The following is a 19,469-nucleotide window of genomic DNA, read 5'->3' as shown; positions in this document are numbered from 1 at the left end:
GGTGAAAAGCCTTTTGGGGGTGGGGGAGGGGTTTTTGATCAGATCAGTTTCGATTTTCGTTCTCACATACCCCACTTTACAAACATGCAGCTTGAGAAAGTTGCTAATCAAATATTGGGAAGTAGATCAACAATACTAAAAAAGGCTTTTTCCACTTTTGAAGGGCGTGGTCAAGAAATTTTTTATCCACCCCAGTTTTTTCAGGCTAGCGACGCTACGGCTCAGTAATTTTCCTCTTTCTACGGCCCTGCTCTTTCAGTGGCTGATTTTCCTTTGTGTTAATTAAGAAATACTCTGCCAGTCTGTGATGTTGTTAGGTATTTGACAAAAGTTTAAGGAAAGGGCACCAAATATCATACCTAATTTGGACAAGAGAAGAAAATCTTCCTTTGTTAGAAATTACCTAATAGTTTTGGCACGCCAGCTAATTTCCATTGAATAAAGAATATTCATTGTCATGATGTACTTTATAAAAGCTAACCACTGCTGTGCGGCTCAGACTATGGGTGTTCAATGAAACCAAAAGAGCTATTACGTGAGAGAGAGACAAGAATATTTGATAAATCGAGATGTTTAGCATAACGCAATGCTTTGGTATCATTATTTTTGCATTGTCGATAAACGGTAAGATCCATTATAAATTGTTTTAAATGTAATTTTCTCTTATCCAAAATTTCAAAGTTATGCTATCACCTCGTTTGGAAGACAAGTTTTTCTTGTCACTTTTGTATAAGTTCCCATAACTCAGACAGAAATGTAGCTCATTAATCTGAAAACAACAAGATAGCTTCTAGGGTGTCCTGGCCCTTTCCCTTCGATATGGCCACAGTTCGTATTTCCTATGCCATGAGGTACTCCGGCTGTTATCCTTTTCCATTGAGACCTCTAGCAATGCAATACAGATGATAAAATGCTTAATATGATATGATACAGATGATGAAGATGATAAATAAAAAATAATAATATAGACAATTTATTTAAAATTGGCAATAAGATCTAGCATTAAGCTAATTTAAGCCAACTATTTAAAATGGACATGAAAAGTAATTATCTATCAAAAGCCTAAATGTATTTTTAAAGGCTTTGAGTTGTGTTTAAAATTATGTAGTAATTGGGACTCTTTCATTTCAGTAGGTAGCTTGTTTTGCCACATTTCTTGGCCAATAAATTTTATGGTTTCTGTGCCATATGTTGTTGTTCTTGCAATGGGCAAAATAATGTTGCTGTTTGTTCGAAATTTATATTTAAGGTTTTTATTAACAAAAATATCATTCATTAGTGCTGGATTCAGGTTAGTGACAGTTTTATATATCTCGATCAAGAGCAGTGTAAATTTCTCTGGTAAATAGACACTGATTTGGTTTTCGATAATGATTGATCAAAATTGGCGGTGCTTTATTTACATACGAATTGAAGATCACCTTCATAAATCTTGTTTATTTATTACTTTCTTTATCATGAAACATCCGTACAAGTGGGCAATAACTGAATTGAGACATTATAAATGAAGTCATTGTTAGAGCTAGTTGAGGTGCATCTAAGAATAATTTAAAGCAATTTTTGATTGGCTTTTTTACAGAGGCTATCAGCATGAGATTGAAAACTTAACCTTTAATTCAAAGTTACTCCCAGAAGTGTATTTCCGGTGCTCTCTTTTATCATAGACACACAGATGTTTACAAAGATTTCTTAATCTTTCTTTCAAAAAATTAGAAGATGATATTTATTTTCGTTTATTTTTATGTAATTATTGTCAAGCCATTGTGATAACATGCAAGTGTCTCAATCAAGTGATTTTAATATAACGTAAAGATCGCGCAAAAGAGGATCAATATGAAAAGATAGTATTATCATCCACACAATTACATAAATCAGTATTTTTCACCAGATAAAAATGTCGTTAATCTAGATATTTATGATGATTTATGACGATAAAAAGTTGAAATGCCATCAACTTTTGCCCTTTTGTTGTTCCTTGTTATATTATGTTTAAATATTGTCTTTCGTGAATTTTATTGAACTTATTAATTTGGATCATATGCCCTGAAAGAGTTTTAACAAATGCCTCTGAAAAGTAATTACTAAAAACCCACAAACAATGATAGACGTAGATCTTCTTGCAATTCAAGTTATCTCAATTTGCAATTCAGCCTGTTATATTTAATTCCAAGCTTATCTTCCACAAAGAATGAGCACCTGACAGGATTCTCTGACAGGATGACATCAAAAAATTCATCTTTGTTTCATTTTTTGGTGTAAATTTACCCTTTGAGACGCTTACTTAAAAACATCAATATACGGTCACAATACGAGTGAATCTGCTACCCAATTTACAGATCCTTTTTCGCAAAATTCACCAAAAGCCTCTTACATTAAATGTTTTTCGTCACTTTATCATATTAGTCCATCATTGATTATGCCTTCAAATACTTTGCATATGTTGATCCAAAAACGATGTTTCTTTGTAGTTCGATCTGGCTATTCCGAAATACTTTTCAAATACATAGAGTTTCACTCCTATACTGCACAAATTGGGTCATCAAACTGAATTCCATATGATGTTAAAAAGGGACAAAATGTGCAAAATCTGCATCTTAAATTTCGCCAAAAATGAAAACATGCTATGAACTTAAAGTATACGCAAGGCAGCTACTTTAGTTGGTGCGGTCACACTCTCACCAAGAGCCATGTTTGTTTTGCTTTGCTTAAAAATGTCACGTCTACTAATGTTACTGTTTTTTGCCTAGTTTACGAGCGTTACTCTTGGTTTTGCTTTGAATAAAAATTCCACTGTTAGTTTTGCGTAGCTTGCCAATGTTGCAGTTGGTTTTGTATGGTTTATCAATGTCACTGCTTGCTATATTTGGCTCACCAATGTTACTGTTGGCTTTGCTAGGTTCAGCAATGTCACTGTTAGTTTTATTTGGTTTACCAATATTACAATATTACTTTTTGCTTTGCTTGGTTAACCGTTCCTATTGTTGGTTTTGCATAGTTTACCGATACTACTATTTGTTTTGCTTTGCTTAAAAATGTGGCCATACCTCAGCCAATTTTAAACAGTTAAACGGAGTTTGCACCTTCATTTACATTTCATTTTTTATTTCAAATTAAAAATCTTAATTTTATAAAATACAAGAAATATCTTTTATCATCACATCGTCACTTTGCAACTCTATCATTTTGACCATTTTAGAAAGGTAATAGTTCACATTTATTTAAAATATTATCAAAATATTCTAAAATATTCAGGTTTTTAATCAGTCTTCTACACTTTTAAGAATCAACTGTAATCCTAAGCCAAACTGTTCAGTCCTGTGTTTGATAAAATGCGAGGTAGAAAAAAAATGTTCTGTAAAACAGCCATTAGATCATTAATCTACAGTTACATCTTAGATGTTACCATGAAATCGATCCATGTATCACTGGATGGAAGAGACCATGAAGAGTGCGGAACTGTTGCAGTGCCATGCCGACACATCAGATATGCCGCCATGAAATCGAAATATGCGAAAGATGAAATTTCAGTCCACGGATATCACAAGCACAAGCAAGCCGTTTTTATTGAGTCAAACATCTTATTGAATAGATCATTAACAATTAAAGGTATAGAAGGAAGACCTGCGGTTTTGTGCGAAAACTGCAGCAGCATCCTGTCATTTGGCGCTTCAAAAACTGACGGAGTAACTGTTTTCCTTGAAAATCTTGCGTTTTTTAAAAGAAGAAACTCAGTGGTTAAAGTTCCTTATCGTGGTCTTATTATTGCACAGGACGGGTCTTTATACATTAGAAATTGTTCGTTTATTGAGGTTCAAGAGCCAGTTATGTCAATTTGTGACAGAAGATGTGAGATAGAAATTACAAATTGCTTATTTGTGGCTCCTAAACTTGGACTCAACATTCAAGGCAGTGGTTTAATTTCTTTAGACGTCTCAAGAAGCAAATTTCTTGGCAAGCTTGGATACTCAGTTACAGCAATTCAATATGGCCAGTATGGCATAATTAGCACGTTTTTATAATTGCTAATATTACTTACTGTCAATTTATCAGTTTTGGATCAGCAGTAAGTTTTTATCCAACGTCTACTGTGGTATCTTCTGCGTATAAGGTTTCATTATATGTGACGAATTCCAACTTTACCGGCAACCATTGGTCACAGGAGTCTGGTGAACAGGGAGCAAGAGGATCAGCTATTTCTTTGATGGATTCTAGTACGAATACAAAGGTCGTTATAACAGGTTGCATATTTCGAAATAATACTGGCATTGAAGGTGCAGCTGTTGCACTCAGGCTTATCAGAAACCAGCTAAATGCATACATATATCGCTGTATATTTGAGAGCAATGGAGTAGCTACATTTGGTGGAGCTATCAGTACTTATAGCTCTAGCCCTGCGGTCTTCTCTTTGAATATAACGAATAATACATTTCTTAGCAATTGGGCCTTTTACAACAACGAGACTGATGTAAATATTCCGTCTTACGATTTAAATTCCAAATTTGGCAGTGGGGGTGCAATCGCCATTATGCAGGATCTAGGTTCAATGAACGCAGGTTGGGCTCTAATCGTTGATAGCTATTTCGAAGACAATTCTGCCCAGATGATTGGTGGCACTATCTATGCCCACGCACCTCTAACAATTCACTTTTCTACTATCAAAACACCTAGAGAAAGTCGTTTCCCAAGCACTCAAGGTCAAGCAATATTTACTTCATATTTTACCAACCTTTACGCGGCTCATATTGAAATCATGGGGTCCAATAATGGGTTTCCTGTTGTACAGTTCGAAGGACCATACCGATCATTAAAGATGGGAGGCGATGAAAAAATAGTCTGCCCAGAGGCGACAATTCTAAAAGTCTATACCAAAAGAGTCGCCGACTTGAAAGAGGACAGAATCCAGTTTTTGAGCATCCGATGTGAGTTTTGTGGTATTGGAACATACTCACTTAAGAGGGGCATGTTTTTTGGACTAGCAGTAACTGATTCACAGTGCTTAAAGTGCCCATCGGGTGGCACATGCCTAGAAGGAAAGTTGAAGCCGAAAGAAAATTTTTGGGGTTATACAACTAAAAATGGAAGCTTTGGTAAATTTACGCAGTTACCCAAAGGCTATGGATGCAGAGGGGATTTGTGCAGCCGGTATAATTCATGTGCAGCCAGAAGAGAAAGCATACTTTGTGGTCTGTGTAGGAAGGGATTTGCGCACAGCATTTTGTCAACAAAATGCATTAAAAATGAAGCCTGCAATATCGAAAAGTTTTGGCTGTTTGCTGCTGTTCTGCTTATCTTTTACTTTGTTTTATTCACCTTCAAACAAGAGATTTCATTTTTTTTAAAGCGACATTTGTTTTGGTTCAAGAAATGGAATGTTTCAACTGACAACACATGCCCCTACCTTGACCTGCAATCAGTCCAAGAAAGAGTTATGTACCCTGAAAATGATGGTAACAATGACAGTGATATTCTTGCAGGATTACTAAAAATTGCATTCTACTTTTACCAAATTAATGCTTTGTTCAATTCGTCTAGCAGTGAAGAGGAAAAGTCAATACTGAATTTCGCCAAGCAATCCATCAAAAGTATTTTTAGCTTTGATTTCCTCCCTCATGGTGGTGCTTGGTCTTGTGCCATATCAAATGCTACACCAGTGTGGAACAAAATAATCAGATTGTGCCTCGTCGCAGCTGTCATCCTTGTGATGATCTTGGCTTTTTTTATTGCAAAGCTTATCTCGATATTTATCTCATCGAAATTGTCAAAAGCGTTTGCGGACAAAGTGTTGATTGCTCTATTTGAGGTTTTACTTTTGAGTTACGCGGCCATAGCAACAACAACTTTTGCTATGCTAAGATGTGACGATGTCAATTCAGAGAAAAGACTACATTTGCAAGGAAACATCATTTGCTATCAGAAATGGCAAATTGCTTTTATGATTGTAGGCTTATTCTGGGTTCTGCCATTTTGTGGTTTCATCTTCGTGCTACCTAGATTGTTGCTAAAGAAAAAATTGACACTGCCTTCACTGTTTCTTGGATGTCTTTCACCACTAGCATTTCTTCTGTTTGTCTTTATCAAGTTCAAATTTCGCACTAAGAAAGTTATCATTGATGTACCTCTTGGCGATAGAAGTCCTGTTCGCACAACCTTTTCGACGGATGATAATGAAGGAATCTCTTCTGAAGATGCTGTTCTAAACGCCGTGTTTACAGAACGATGCAAGCCGTTCACTGATGACATAAACAGCAGCAAATACTTTTCATGGGAGGGTTTCTATATCCTTCGCCGATTGACTCTCATTTCTGTTTTCACATTTTCGAAAGATTCCGTCTGCAAGCTATACATATCATTGTTTTTACAGATCTGCTTCCTTTTGCACCATGTTTACAAGAAGCCTTATAAAAATGCCCAACTCAATGTGTTAGAAATGTTGTCACTAACAATGCTTGTTCTCATAAACAGCATGGATTTGTATTCTGCTTATGGTAGTGATCACGGAGTCAGAGAAGAAGGAAAAGGCCTAATACTTTTGAAAGTATTTGGATGGATAATGGCTATGGCAGTTCTGGTACCTCCCATAACTTTGCTCTCAATCCTTTTTTTGTTGCTACTGTGTGCATTTGGAAGACAAATGAAAAGGCTCATTACTGCAATTTATTCAGTCTGGAAGAAAGAGTAAAATAACAAAAACACAGCTACATATTTTACTTTTGCTTCCGTAAAGTAACTTCTTACTTGTATGCTCTATGTACTCTGTAATAGCTCAAAGTATTTTATCGCCTATGACATACTACAGTTGCTTATTAAGGCTATATAGAATGCAATTCGATATGCTAAGACTGGGCAAAGTGGTAAAGATAAGAATCAGATTTGCCTAGCGTAAAGGTGTAGAGATATGGTATTATCGACATGAGTCAGTTCAATGCATCTTATACACCCTAAAGCATATACACCCTTAAGTAAATGCCAAACGTCAGCGACATCCAGTGTATCCATTGTTCGTAGAAGTTGTCGATTCTAGAAGACAAGAGCAGAGGGAATACCTCTCCAATACAAGGTAAAACCTTAAAGGCAAGAAAAAAACTAGAACAATAACTCTTACTCGAGCAAAAGATTACGCAAAGTAATTAGTCGTGACCCTAATTGTTTGTTTTTATCATAAAGATTTTTATGCAAATAGTATGCGATCACTTCGGATCTTTTTCTTGTAGTGATTTTGCCTGCAACTCTTAATTTTTCCGAAATGGGTTTTACTTTTCTTTTATTGTTCGACATGTTTCTTGCATTTCGATTTCGTTTTATATTTTGCTAAACATATTTATCCAGGTGGCATAGATGTGAGAAATTTGCTTCCACACACCTATCTATAGCCAGGCACCGTGGAGCAGGGGGACTCTAGCCCTCCCACTTTTTGCATGAAATGCTAAATATTAATTACTCAACTACCAGTAAAGCCTCTTTTTATACGGTTTTAGCCCCCCCCCCCACTCTTTTAGACCCCCTCATTTTTCTCAACGCTCCGCAGTGCCTGATAGCGTTGTCCTAAATCGTTTGTTTTGCAAGTGAATAACATTTCACTTTTAGAAACTTTAACCTATGATTGAATTTTACTATTAACTATAAGAACGTTTTTTTTGCAATTGACTTGCTATTTAGATTTTGTCTTATGATTAACGCGCATATAATCATGACTATTTGTTTGATATAACGCATATAAAAGGCTCTAGAATAAGTTATTTTCTTTCTTAAATCCATGCATATAAACCACAAACTATAAATTTACACGAAAGCTGCTGACACTGTGAACTAATCTGTAGAAAATCAAGTATCTATATCATTTTCCTGAAAAGTATAATAAAGAAGTTCATTGAAAGAAGTTCAAAGCATTCATGGCCATATACTTAAAAACTAGGAAAACATACATAATTCAACTTCTAGTGACTTCAACAAGATCAAGTCATTTATTTTTCATTTGGTTTTTCAGTTTGGTTTATAAAGATGCCCAGTTTATCCAAAACTAGCATGGTTAAGTAACATTTTTCTTCGATTGAAAAGTCAGCTTAAAAATGTTGTTACACAGGCACCCCCCCCCCTCAACTTTCCCACTTTGTGTCGAGTTGCAAAGAATTCAGAATAGACCACTAGGGAAGGCTCTTTTTATTTGGTTTTATCCCCTACATTTTTAGCCCTCCTCCCCCTAATTGTCTCAACGACCTGCGGTGCCTGTTACAATATGTGTTGCTTTCAACCCTAGCATGGTTCACAGTGGAAGGAGAGCCCTTCCATCTATTTCAAAATAATTTTGTTTCTAACACAAAAATAACTTCGTCATTTATTAGTTTATGAGCTAGTATTATACTGGATGAATAGAACGCATAACCAAAAGTTTTGGGAAAAGATTCTGCCAGCGCAAGGAATAAAAACAAGTCCTCTGAAATCACATGCTTTCGGATCAAAAGCAATGACTAAATATTGCGATTCTGCCATCGGGCCGCATTTGCTATAATACCCAGATTGTGCCATAAGCAATAAAAACGAAACTTTTTCGATAATTGACAACTGAGGTCGAATATAATATAATGGCTTCTTAAATGCTACTAAATTAAACCGCCATCAATAGAACCAAAAATTAGACATATAGTTTGGTAGTTGGGACAGCTTAGAGGCATAAATTCCTGTATAAATGTTTGATTGTACATAAACAATATAATATTAATGATTACGCTCGGCATTCGTGGCTTTTTAGACAGAAAGCTGGTAAGAACAAATATGTCTTAAATTTGCTCAGATTTGAATCCTAGTTAACGAGAGTTGAAGCTGCAAAGCGTAAAACATAAAATAGCACCCATCCTTTGCTAGGCATCGCCAAAGAAGGGCGTGTCCGCTCTGCCACAGAGACTGACCTCCTCTCCAGCCCTGGCTTCGTCACTGAACCAATTTAATATCAATGTCCGCATTGTATAAGGATGCAACCAACAGCTTCAAAACTTGAATTTACAATGAGTAAAGATCTGGTCGTTTTTATCTAAGTTTTGTTTTCAACGTATTTTTTGGTTGAGTTAATAATATTCCTCCTTGTCCTGAATATTTTCCAAATTGCTTTGAAATTTTCAAGAGTTTCCTGGGATTTAATTTCCTATAGATTTAAAAAGAAAATCAAAATATGATACATAGACATGAAACTTCTTGACAAAAGTATCCTGGAGTTACAGACCTTTATCACTGTGCTTTTATGAAGCCTTTCTAAAGCCTCGCTTCCAAACTTTTGTTGACCTCTATATCGTTAGAGAGAGAGTCATACTCAAGATGAGGTGGCAGGACGAGATATGCGGAATGTTGTAGTAAATCAAGGTTTACATAAATTAAGAAGACGAATATGCCGCAGAAAACACTACATTATGAGCTAGACTTTTTCTTTGATCTGAAGAGACAGGTCGCTCTTAAGCGCTATACACACAAAAAGTTTTGGTAAGTTTTTCAATAATGTTTTCTGGTTCCTCAGTTACCTTGTGCAAACTAAAAAGTATATTTTTCAACATATCAGGTTAATCACACTATAAGGGTTTTTTAAAATGTTAGAAAATGTGCTAATTTACTTAAACAATAACTTGAAACATCATTTGTCAAAGCTTGACTCATTGGTCATTGAAATTCTTTAAAAAGTTGTTTTCTGTCAATACCTTAAATTTGTCAATTTGTATGGCTAAAACTTTTCTGGCTATATTATTTCCATCATTCCATGACCAAAGTGATTGAATGATTCTGATTTGCTGAGGAAGGAATACTAAAGTTAACCCAGAGAGAGCCAGGTATTAGGCCTGAAGATCTTTGGTGTACACTCTTGTTGCTTGTGTAAACCAATAACAAATTTTTGGCATTCATCAAACTTGATGTAAAACGAGAAGCCAGGTACATAGTATAACATGAAAAACGGTGAAATAAAGACCCATCCACCAAATTTGTCTCTATTAATCAGTTTTCTTTGTCTGGTGTACAATATTTGCAGTTTTACTAACTGCTCATATGTTTGGCACCTAAACAAATGCTTTGATGGTCCTTTGGTGTACGGTTGACATGAAATGCACCCTGGTGAGAGAGCTTCTCAGCTATGACTCCTATGTTTTTTCCAGAGTGATTTCTGTTTTCTATTCTAAGGAGTATAAGAGGATATTTTGTATTATTTATAAAGGAAAACAAGCTGTAAGATTAAAGAAAGAAAAGAAGTCAGTAGAGCAAACAGAAACAAACAACATTAAGCATGAAAAATAACTGCCTAACTACTTACATGATAAATAGGTTGATCAAAATCAAAGAGCGGGTTAATTTCTTATTACAAATATGTTTGTTATTGTTACTCTTAGCTATTCCATAATCATCATAATCATCATCATCATCATCACCATCATCATTATGAAAAATACATTTATCAACCCTTTAGGGTCATACAAGTGTCTACAATGTACCTAAAAATTACCATATGCAGTAAACAACTCAAACTCCTGATAACTTGAACCCCCTGTTAACTTAAACTATGTTGAACTTATTAAACAATCCCTTTGAACCTTATGTAATACTTTCATTTAAAAATACTCCCGATAACTTGAACATTTGCTATCTCAAACCATTGTTCTATTCCCATGCTCAAACTTCTTTTTTGGGAGGAGGACAAAATATCAACACAATGGGTAAAAGCAAAAACAATGTGAAAAATATTGACATTGACAACTTATTTTGGGCCATGTTACCTGGGCCTATATGAACTGTTTTCCAGTGCCCATTCCTGAAAGTGATATACTGTTATTTCTTTGTATTGTTTATCACTCATTTCTCTCAGCCATCACACTGCAACGCCTACTCATATATTGTATTTTTTTATCAGGAATGTTGCTCTTCACTGTGTTACTTCTTGGCTCCTGACATGGTGTGGATTTTACTTCATGGCCTGTGTTTTGCCTTCATTCCTTCAGTTGATAAACTTTGCACTCGTAATTATAATATGCTTTTCACAGGATGCTAATCTTGCTGTAAGTTAATTTTAAGAATTTACTATCTTCTTTTGCAATGCATAATTAATTATATATTTTAAGTATGATATACCTTACAGGTGGTACATTTTTCCACAAAGATATTGTAATATATTGCTTCCATTGTTGTTGTGTTTTGATCATCCCTTTATTGTATCAATAAAAGGTTCTTATATTTTTCAATGCTATGTTATCAAAATTTCATTCAAAATATTATATATACATATATACACAAATTAAATAAAATATTTTATGTATATATACACCATAACTTTTTCACAGCATAAGCAGCCCATGATGTCGAACAATTTTGGTATATTGTTACTAGACTACCTTCTGTTTGTATGCTTGATTGTTTTTTGTCATTTGTCATATGGTACACGTGACTTTTTATAAGATGTATAACAATGTTCATGTTGTCTAGATAATTTTCTGAATCTTTCTTTTCACAGGCTTTAGCCTTACCTGGATTTATTGCAGTCTTTTATCATGTTTCCTATGTAACAAGCCTTGGCTTTCTACAAGCATTGAGCCTGATAATGCTTGTTACTTTGATTCAAATATTCATTGGCCAGAAGTGGATTGAAGGAAGCGAACCTTTTAGTGGTCCATCAAAGAGTGAGTCCCTACTTTTTGCTATGGCTGACTGTTACAATGAGGTTTTTATTGCACCATTCCACTTCCTGGTAACCATGCTTTTACGACTAGATTTCTGCGAAAATTTGAGGTGGCAGTCAGATACAGAGCTAAGGAAGATTATGACCAGAACACAACCAGTGCCGTAAATGACATGTTTCAATTTAAAATTCAACTGTTGTATATACAATATTAATTTTAAGTTTCTTTGGGTAGTTTTAGGATGCCATTAAAGAAAATTAACAGTGAGGCAAATTTGCTTCCCGTTGTTTGGCCATATGGTTTGCCCAAACGAAACCTTGTATTAGTAAATATTATGTCCAGAACATTAAGAAGTTTTGATCTATTTTTGTCATTTTCTTCAAAAAAATTGATAATAAGAAGCTACCTATAATTTTTTCTTGCTGATTGATTGAACTTCAACAGAAATGTAAAAGGCTACAAGAAATGTATTATCTTTGTTCTCAAGATTGCTTAATTTGATAATGCACTTATCATTAAGTATGTTGTATGTAAAGAGGCCGCATATGTGTCTTTACTTTTCTAGAACAACAATAGGTGTATGTATTTTAAATAGTTTTTTAGGATTTAAACTTGATACTTCAAATTGGGCAATGAAAGCTTTTTGGAAACTTTGATTTAAACAAACTGTTGTAATTTGGTGTTTCCATTATTTTCAATTTCATCTCTAGCTGAGAAACTATTGTAATCATGTATTCTTTCTAATTAGATAGATGCAGTATAATTTGTTGCTTTTTACAAATGTTGTTTTAGTTGTTCATCTGTAGTTCTGCTAAAGCAAGCAAATCATATTATTTTGATATCAATCATTCTTATGTGATATGATCCTTTGTAATTTTGTTCCGTATAACACAATCCTTGCAATATTTGGAACAAAACAATATTTTGGTTCAAAAGTTGAAAACCCCAGAATTTAACTACCTACCCAGGCTAAATTATTTCCATATTCATTTTTTGAAATGAAAATTACATCATGAAAAGATTTTTTTTCTCCAATCCTAGTTTGTTTTTAATCGAAAGTCATGTAATGCAATATCATATGAAGTTGCACCAGGGGATATAAACTGTAATGGCATAGGTGTTTTGACAATTTTGGCAAGGATTGTAGTCATTGCTACTGCATGGTATTATTTTGTGTAAATTAAATACATTTTCCATTATTATCTTCATATGCCTAGACCAAATTATGCTGCATATTGTTTTTTTGTAGAGGATTTAAATTTTTTAGAATATGCTCAAGAGTGGTGGCATTTATTACTCACTTCTCAATGATGCCTGTGTTGACCTGTTTAAGTAGATTGAGAATATTGTTGAAAAATATTTTGCCTTGCTTGACTAGGATTTTTTTAATGCTTTAAGATAATTATGTTTATAGGTGTGCAAGTAGAAGGTCATGTGGTATGAACAAGTAGAAGGTCATCCCCCATGTCTTGGACATATCTGGTAGACTGCCTACAAAATTTTTCTATTTTAAAAAATATTTTCACAAAAATAGGTTCTAAGTCATGAGAGCTTTTCAGGTTATGTCCCTGGACACCACTGATTATGCACTAATTTATTGTTGTCGACGGAATGGTCCGTGTTGTTTTTCTAAATTTCAGTTTCCTTCAAGTTAAAAATCCACTTAGCGCTCCCTTGACTCACTTTTCTTACTCCTTGCAAATTACCGCAGTATGGTTATTCAGGATCCGTTTAAGGCTGGTTTAATTTGTACCTCTGTCACGAAACACAAACTCCGGAAGTCTGTAATTTTCTGTATGAATCTCGCGAAAAAAAATTTGGTGCTCCACAAGGCAGTCTGTTAAAGCTATTTTTACTTCTACTGAACCAATGGTTCTACTCACACGCGTTTTGATTGGCTAATATTGACTGACGGATCACTTTTCTGTTTAAGCGCTTCGGGCTTCCGTATATATCTTATCCCAAAAGAACAAATAATATATTTTACTTTTTCTTTAACCCTATCGCCTCAAATGCATTTTAAACATGGGAGGTAGCAGACTTACTTTGGGCCGATTTAGTGTTATTTATCCCTCTTTACAAATCTAAGGCCTGAGATACACGACGCCAATTTTTTATTAGCCATGTATTTCACGCCACGATTCTCGCTGAGTGGCTGACCTGGCCGTAAACAAGCGTCCTACAAATATAAAAAACTCATGTAAAACCCATCCATTTTTCTTTCATCTTTTTTTTAATTCATACCTCTGAAATTAGTTTATTAATCAGTAGGGGTATATAAGTGGTATTTTCAAGGCAAGTTCCTCCTATCAAAAAGCTTCTGGATATGAAAGCCTGTTTAATTATCTAATTTTTTCTTCTCACGCTTCAATTCCATGGAAAGAATCTATAACAAAAAACTTTGAAGAACAATGGGAATCTCGACCCTCCTGCCGGCCTCGTTATGATATGATGAAAACTGTATGAGGCCGTAAATTTTTTGGACACGAAAAAGGCGCACATGGTGCATGAGATGCTATACGGCAAAACAGGTTTCTGAAAGCTGTAAGATGGCAGAGAAAAGCCTTCAAGGGCTAAAACCACTAAGGTTAAAGATATCTTACCCTGGAATTGATCACGTCATGGTGGGTGCCAATGTTGATATCATTCTACCAAGCTTTTTTGTTGCTGTTTCTTTCAAATTCCGTACTACTCTCTGTCGTCTGGCCTAGCCAAATAAAGAAGCACATTGTTGTTATATGAGGCTACCGTTAGTTTTTCTTTAGATATGTCATATATGTATTTAAAATCAATTGTGATTTCAACAATATACTGCCTGGAATTCGAGATCGTGATTGATCAGCAACTTATTGAGTCGAGTTCGAGTTTGTCCACAGAACATAACAAAAGTATACACAACATAAACGAGATTCGCTTACAAATTCATGTTAAAAACTAACTTGAATTACAAATTTTCAAATGTATAAATAGAAAAGCGAACCAGCATTGCCCAAAGTTCAAAGAAGCTGTGTCTAGCTTTTGTAAACAAATCAAATACTCGGGACAAATACAGTGCGTTTTTATAGCGTAACTTGCACATTTGGATTGTGGCGAAAAAGGTGCTCCAGGGCTTCAATAAGCCTGATAAATTGTATATTCTGAGTTCATTCTAAGAGAGTATAAGGGGATATTTTTTATCATTTATAAAGGAAAACAAGCTGTGAAATTAAAGGAAGAAAAGAAGTCAGTAGAGCAAACAAAAACAAACAACACGAAGGATGAAAAATAACTGCCTAGCTACTTACATGATAAATAGGTTGATCAAAATCAAAGAGCGTGTTAATTTCTTATTACAAATATGTTTGCTATTGTTACTCTTATCTTTGATAATTGTACAAAAAAAAGAATTTTTGGTAAGTTGACAGTTTAGTTTTGTTTTCAGGTCCTTGTTTCAAGAGATGGTTCAATATCAGATTTGAAAAATGAAATGCAAGAAACTTTAAAAAGGCTTTTTCCACACCAAATGTAAGTACGTTTCTGCTATTCCCTTATTCCTACAACCCCTCAAAAGATGCCCCTACTGCAATGGATTATGAAGCAAAATTACATCTGTGTAAATATTCAACAAATCTGTTCATTAGCTTTGACAGAGATTCTCAGTTACAACAAAGTCTTTGCAATACAATTTGAATGAAAGTTAATTTTTAACATTTTACACATGATCAGAGTCATCCATTTTCCTCTAAGCTGTAAATCAAAATGTTGTGGCTGTTGTCTTTTCGGAACAATTTTTTGCCTGATGCTCACAGTAATAGGCTGGTTTATTCTTTTAACTAGCTTCACATCTGCAAAAAATTGATAAACAACTTATTTTTTATACTGGTAGGAACGCAATCATTTTGAATGGATGAAGCTTGACCTTAGTATAATAGAGCACAAAAGGCTTGAGATAGGAAAAACAACTGGAAAAACAATAGATTTTTGATAAACTTTCAAAATTGATGAAATGTTGCCAATCCACGGACACATTTTAAGTGTACAGGGCACTTTTCCAAACCACAAATGCTCAAAAAAATTAAAGTATAAAAATGAAATAAAAGTACTGTAACAACATTTTCAACACCATTAGGTAGGCAAGGTCGTCTTTTCATTAAATAGTTTTGGGATATGTTGACCTCAAAACAAAGGATCCAAACTTATTATGACAGAAAATTTTGTATTCTTTTTTGTCTTTTCAACAAAGTGGGAGATAAGTGTATGTTTATTGGTAAAAAACAAAAGAACCAGTTAAACCAATTGCAAACCATCTTCACATTAATTTTGGTATAAATGTGGATAATATATATATAAATACACATGAATATGAATTTTCTGCTTACGTTTGGTCATTATCCAACGTTTATACTTTGAATGTCAGGCATAATGTACTTTTTTATGCTATGTTTCTGATATTCATACCATCTTCAAATTTTGCAGCAGCAAAAACTTATTTGATATTCATCATATATATTGTTAAACTTTTAATTAGCTTTGAAGTGACAAAATCTAAAGAAAAAGTACTTACATATTAGAAAAGAATAGAAAAAACTCCATGCTTGTGGTGGCTAATGTGGGCTTTTTTAAATATGATATAGACTATTGCAAACCAAAGTACTTGCTCTGCAGCATTTGTGCTTAAGCTGTTTTTTAGATTCAAACATAAACTTTTTGCGATCACGTGCTCGTAATTGTCTTACTTAGATAACTAAATGGTTGAATTTTTACCTTAGATTTTGTCCCATCAATCATCTTCGAAAAGACAAAGGAAAAGTAATCTTGCCAGACTGGTATCCTGTAGAACCTCTTCTTGATGACAATGAAGAGGTTTTTGTCAATTATGAGCCTTTAAACTCAGAATTTGCAGCACATAGCAAAAGAAGTGCTGGATCCTTCCAAACACAGTGCAGTCAAACACACTGTCCATTTGAAAATGATAAACAAGCACAAAATCATATGCTAGACAAAGATGCTGTTCCATCAAGTATCAAACATGCTGGTGATTTTGCCAACAGTTTGATCCCTATTGTACTGCCAGATATAAACGCTGGCAATGATAGAAAAAGGAAAAGTAAAGCTGAGGAAGATTGTTTGTGTGAAGACTTAGAAGACGTCAAGGCAGCTACAGAATCGCAAGGTGTTTCTGACTTTAAAAAGCAGAAGGCTAACGAGGAAACTCGGGAAAATTCAGAATTTAATAGACCTGGCTCTATACTAGATGAATTGATTTCAAATAAGCCCTCTGATTCGAAATCAACCCAAAAGGGAACGGAGGATACTGACCCTTGTAGCAAGATATGTTTTGATGAAAATAGTGAACAAAAGAAAAAGAAGAAAAAGAAGAAGCGAAAAGCTTCGACCGAGTTGGCGGTAGAAAGCGTAGAAGAGGTACTTTCACAAACTCTTTGTAAAGCAAATGAAACAAGTGATATGTCAGATCATCCTGGTAAACGCCTTAAAGACCGAAAGCGACAGAGACGGGAAATCAGTAATTCAGAAACAAAGCAAGAAATTGGGAAGATGGATGCAAGTGAAAAAAACAAAGAAAGGGAAGAGGATGGGAAAGCATTCAGTAGGGAAGGGCAAAAAGATGTAGAGCCAGACACGAGTGAAAAACGTACAGATGTTGAAATTATTGCAGAAGGTATTAAGAAGAAGAAGGGAAGAAAAAAGCGTAACAGTAAAGAACAATTATTTAGTGGGTCAAGTGTTGCTAGCAGTAATTTAAAGGAGTCTGGCATTGGTAGCGGAAGCTCTCCTGTTGAAATGACAAAACATGACAAGGTATTAAATGCTGCAGAATTTCCAGTGTGTAAAGGAGAAGAAACTAAAGACAAAGATAATTCAAAGTCACTCTTAGAAATAAATGATACTAAAAATGATGACTTTGAAAGCCAAGAGAAGAAAACAAACACCTTGTTTGCAAATAATAAAGAACAGTGCGTTGATAAAACTACGTTAGCTGACCCATCTGAGGTGAAAGAGGAAGTGACTGTTAGAAGCAAGAAAAAACGACATAGAAAAGAAAAGCAGAAAGTAAATGATAAAGTTAATCAAAACAATCCATCAGATTCGAATCAGGCGTCATTCAGTATATGTGAGTCTGGAGTTCCATTTGCTGATAAGAGTGGTGCGGGGAAAAATGAAAATGGAAAAAGAAGTTCTGAGAAAGAGAATGATGCTTGTTCAGAGATTTTACCGACGTTACCAAGTGTGACAGATATCGCTAACGAAACACACCCTTCTAAAGCTAAAGTGTCAGCCCACAATGCCCCTATACCTGCCTTACTGACAGGGGCTGTTGCGAAGGATACAAAAACAACTCTTAATGCAAAACCGACCTTCGACTACGAAACCGATGCCGAGACACATAACATTAAAGCAAAAATAAAAGAGGTTGTGAATGAGCTCATTGAAGAATCAGATCACTCGCAAAGTATAATTCAAGGTCCCCTTAAATTTGCCACAAAACTTGCTAGCGATTCTGATGTGACCAAGAAAGCTACTGATACCCAAGTTAAAAATGCTCACACCCTAAAAAAGAGTAGGAAGTCAGAAGTTTTAGAACAGGGGAAGATCAAAGTGTTAACATCTGCACAGCCGGCTGAAAATGTCACTTTGAGTGCTTCGAAAAGAAACGAAATTACTGAAAAGAGTATCAACAAAACCCCTCACAAAAATCATAATAGTGATGATGATGACGACGACGATGATAGAAATAAAAAGAGAGGTGACGAAAGTTCTAGTTCTGAAACAAGCAGTATAACTTTCAGTGATTACGATTCGCCACAAGTAACTAAGAAGAAAAATGTCACTGCAAAGTCTCCAGGTATTCCTTTTTCCTTTCGTTTTTTAGTTTCCATAATATCATTTTGCTATGCTCTGGGAATTTCACTGAAAGATAGAACCCTGCTCACACTGCAGTTACAAAATCTGGTCAAGCTACTCTCCATAGTTATTTTTTGAAACGCAGTTTAGGTTCTTTAACAAATACAATGTAATCATCAGAATTCGAAAAACGGCAAGATTCCATGTTTTACTAATCGGTAAATGGTTCCATCATGGAGCCAAAGATGAAATTGATTAAAACTAAAGTGTTATGCCCGCCTTTGCCTCTTTTTATCCTCATTTTATCCTCATTTGCCCCCGGCCACAAACCCCAGTCATGTGATTAGTATTTCTTTCAAGATTATTTCGCAGCTTGGGCGCGAGTTTTTTGTGCGGTATATTGCCAAGTAAAAAAAAATCATATTAGCTTTAAGAGCAACTTCACGAGACCTGATGCAAGAATATGTTTCTTAAAACTTCAAAAGAATCCTTGATAGAAAGAAAGCAAACTGGCAAGGTTAATTTTATTATTTTGCCTCAAGACTTCATTTCCAAGTATTTTTGAAAATTATTCTATTTGTGATCATTTCTTTAATGCTCACCGCAAACGTCATGCTATTGAACACTTAGAATGAAACTTATTGTTGTCAAAATCTTATAACCATCTGTAAATTATCGTCCGTATTTAAGTCTGCCCTGTTAATAGTTAGTTTAGACTTAAATGCGCTTAATTTGCCGCTTCAGTGTACTGATTATACCACCAATTTTGTTTTAAAAATATTCCCTTGAGTAATTTTTTCCATTTAGATGCCTATGAATAAGTTAATTTTATCTGCTATGAACGGCGGTATTTGAATTATTTCTCAGCCAAACAGAAACATTAGAGTTTACAATGGACGACAACTAAGATAAACGATGGGCGAGGCATATGACTGCTTATCAAGTTTTGTAAAATTTTGGGTTGTAGTTAATTTCACAAGATCT

The 19,469-nt window shown here is 34.8% G+C and overlaps 2 protein-coding genes across 2 annotated transcripts in view; both read left to right on the top strand.

Annotated features, from left to right (window-relative positions):
• The first annotated feature begins 501 nt into the window (after positions 1-501).
• On the top strand, positions 502-9,358 carry LOC135687509 (uncharacterized). The gene is made up of 2 exons (XM_065204080.2): positions 502-624; positions 3,397-9,358. Exon 2 carries the CDS (start codon positions 4,202-4,204, stop codon positions 6,677-6,679), a length of 2,478 nt encoding a protein of 825 aa, XP_065060152.2. The 5' UTR covers positions 502-624; positions 3,397-4,201; the 3' UTR covers positions 6,680-9,358.
• Positions 9,359-11,806: 2,448 nt separating this feature from the next.
• The window catches only part of LOC135687172 (uncharacterized), a 9,853-nt gene continuing 2,190 nt past the window's right edge, over positions 11,807-19,469 (top strand). The window contains exons 1-3 of the mRNA XM_089114298.1: positions 11,807-14,266; positions 15,064-15,146; positions 16,391-18,504. Coding sequence (XP_088970424.1) covers positions 14,150-14,266; positions 15,064-15,146; positions 16,391-18,504 — 2,314 coding nt within the window. The 5' untranslated portion in view covers positions 11,807-14,149. The remainder of the gene's footprint in view (positions 14,267-15,063; positions 15,147-16,390; positions 18,505-19,469) is intronic.

Source organism: Rhopilema esculentum, chromosome 20 (assembly GCF_057945365.1).
Source record: "Rhopilema esculentum isolate cy_ngs chromosome 20, ASM5794536v1, whole genome shotgun sequence".
NCBI classification, from domain to species: Eukaryota; Metazoa; Cnidaria; class Scyphozoa; order Rhizostomeae; family Rhizostomatidae; genus Rhopilema; species Rhopilema esculentum.
Note: the sequence above shows the minus strand (reverse complement) of the source record. Positions and strands in the feature narration are given on the sequence as shown.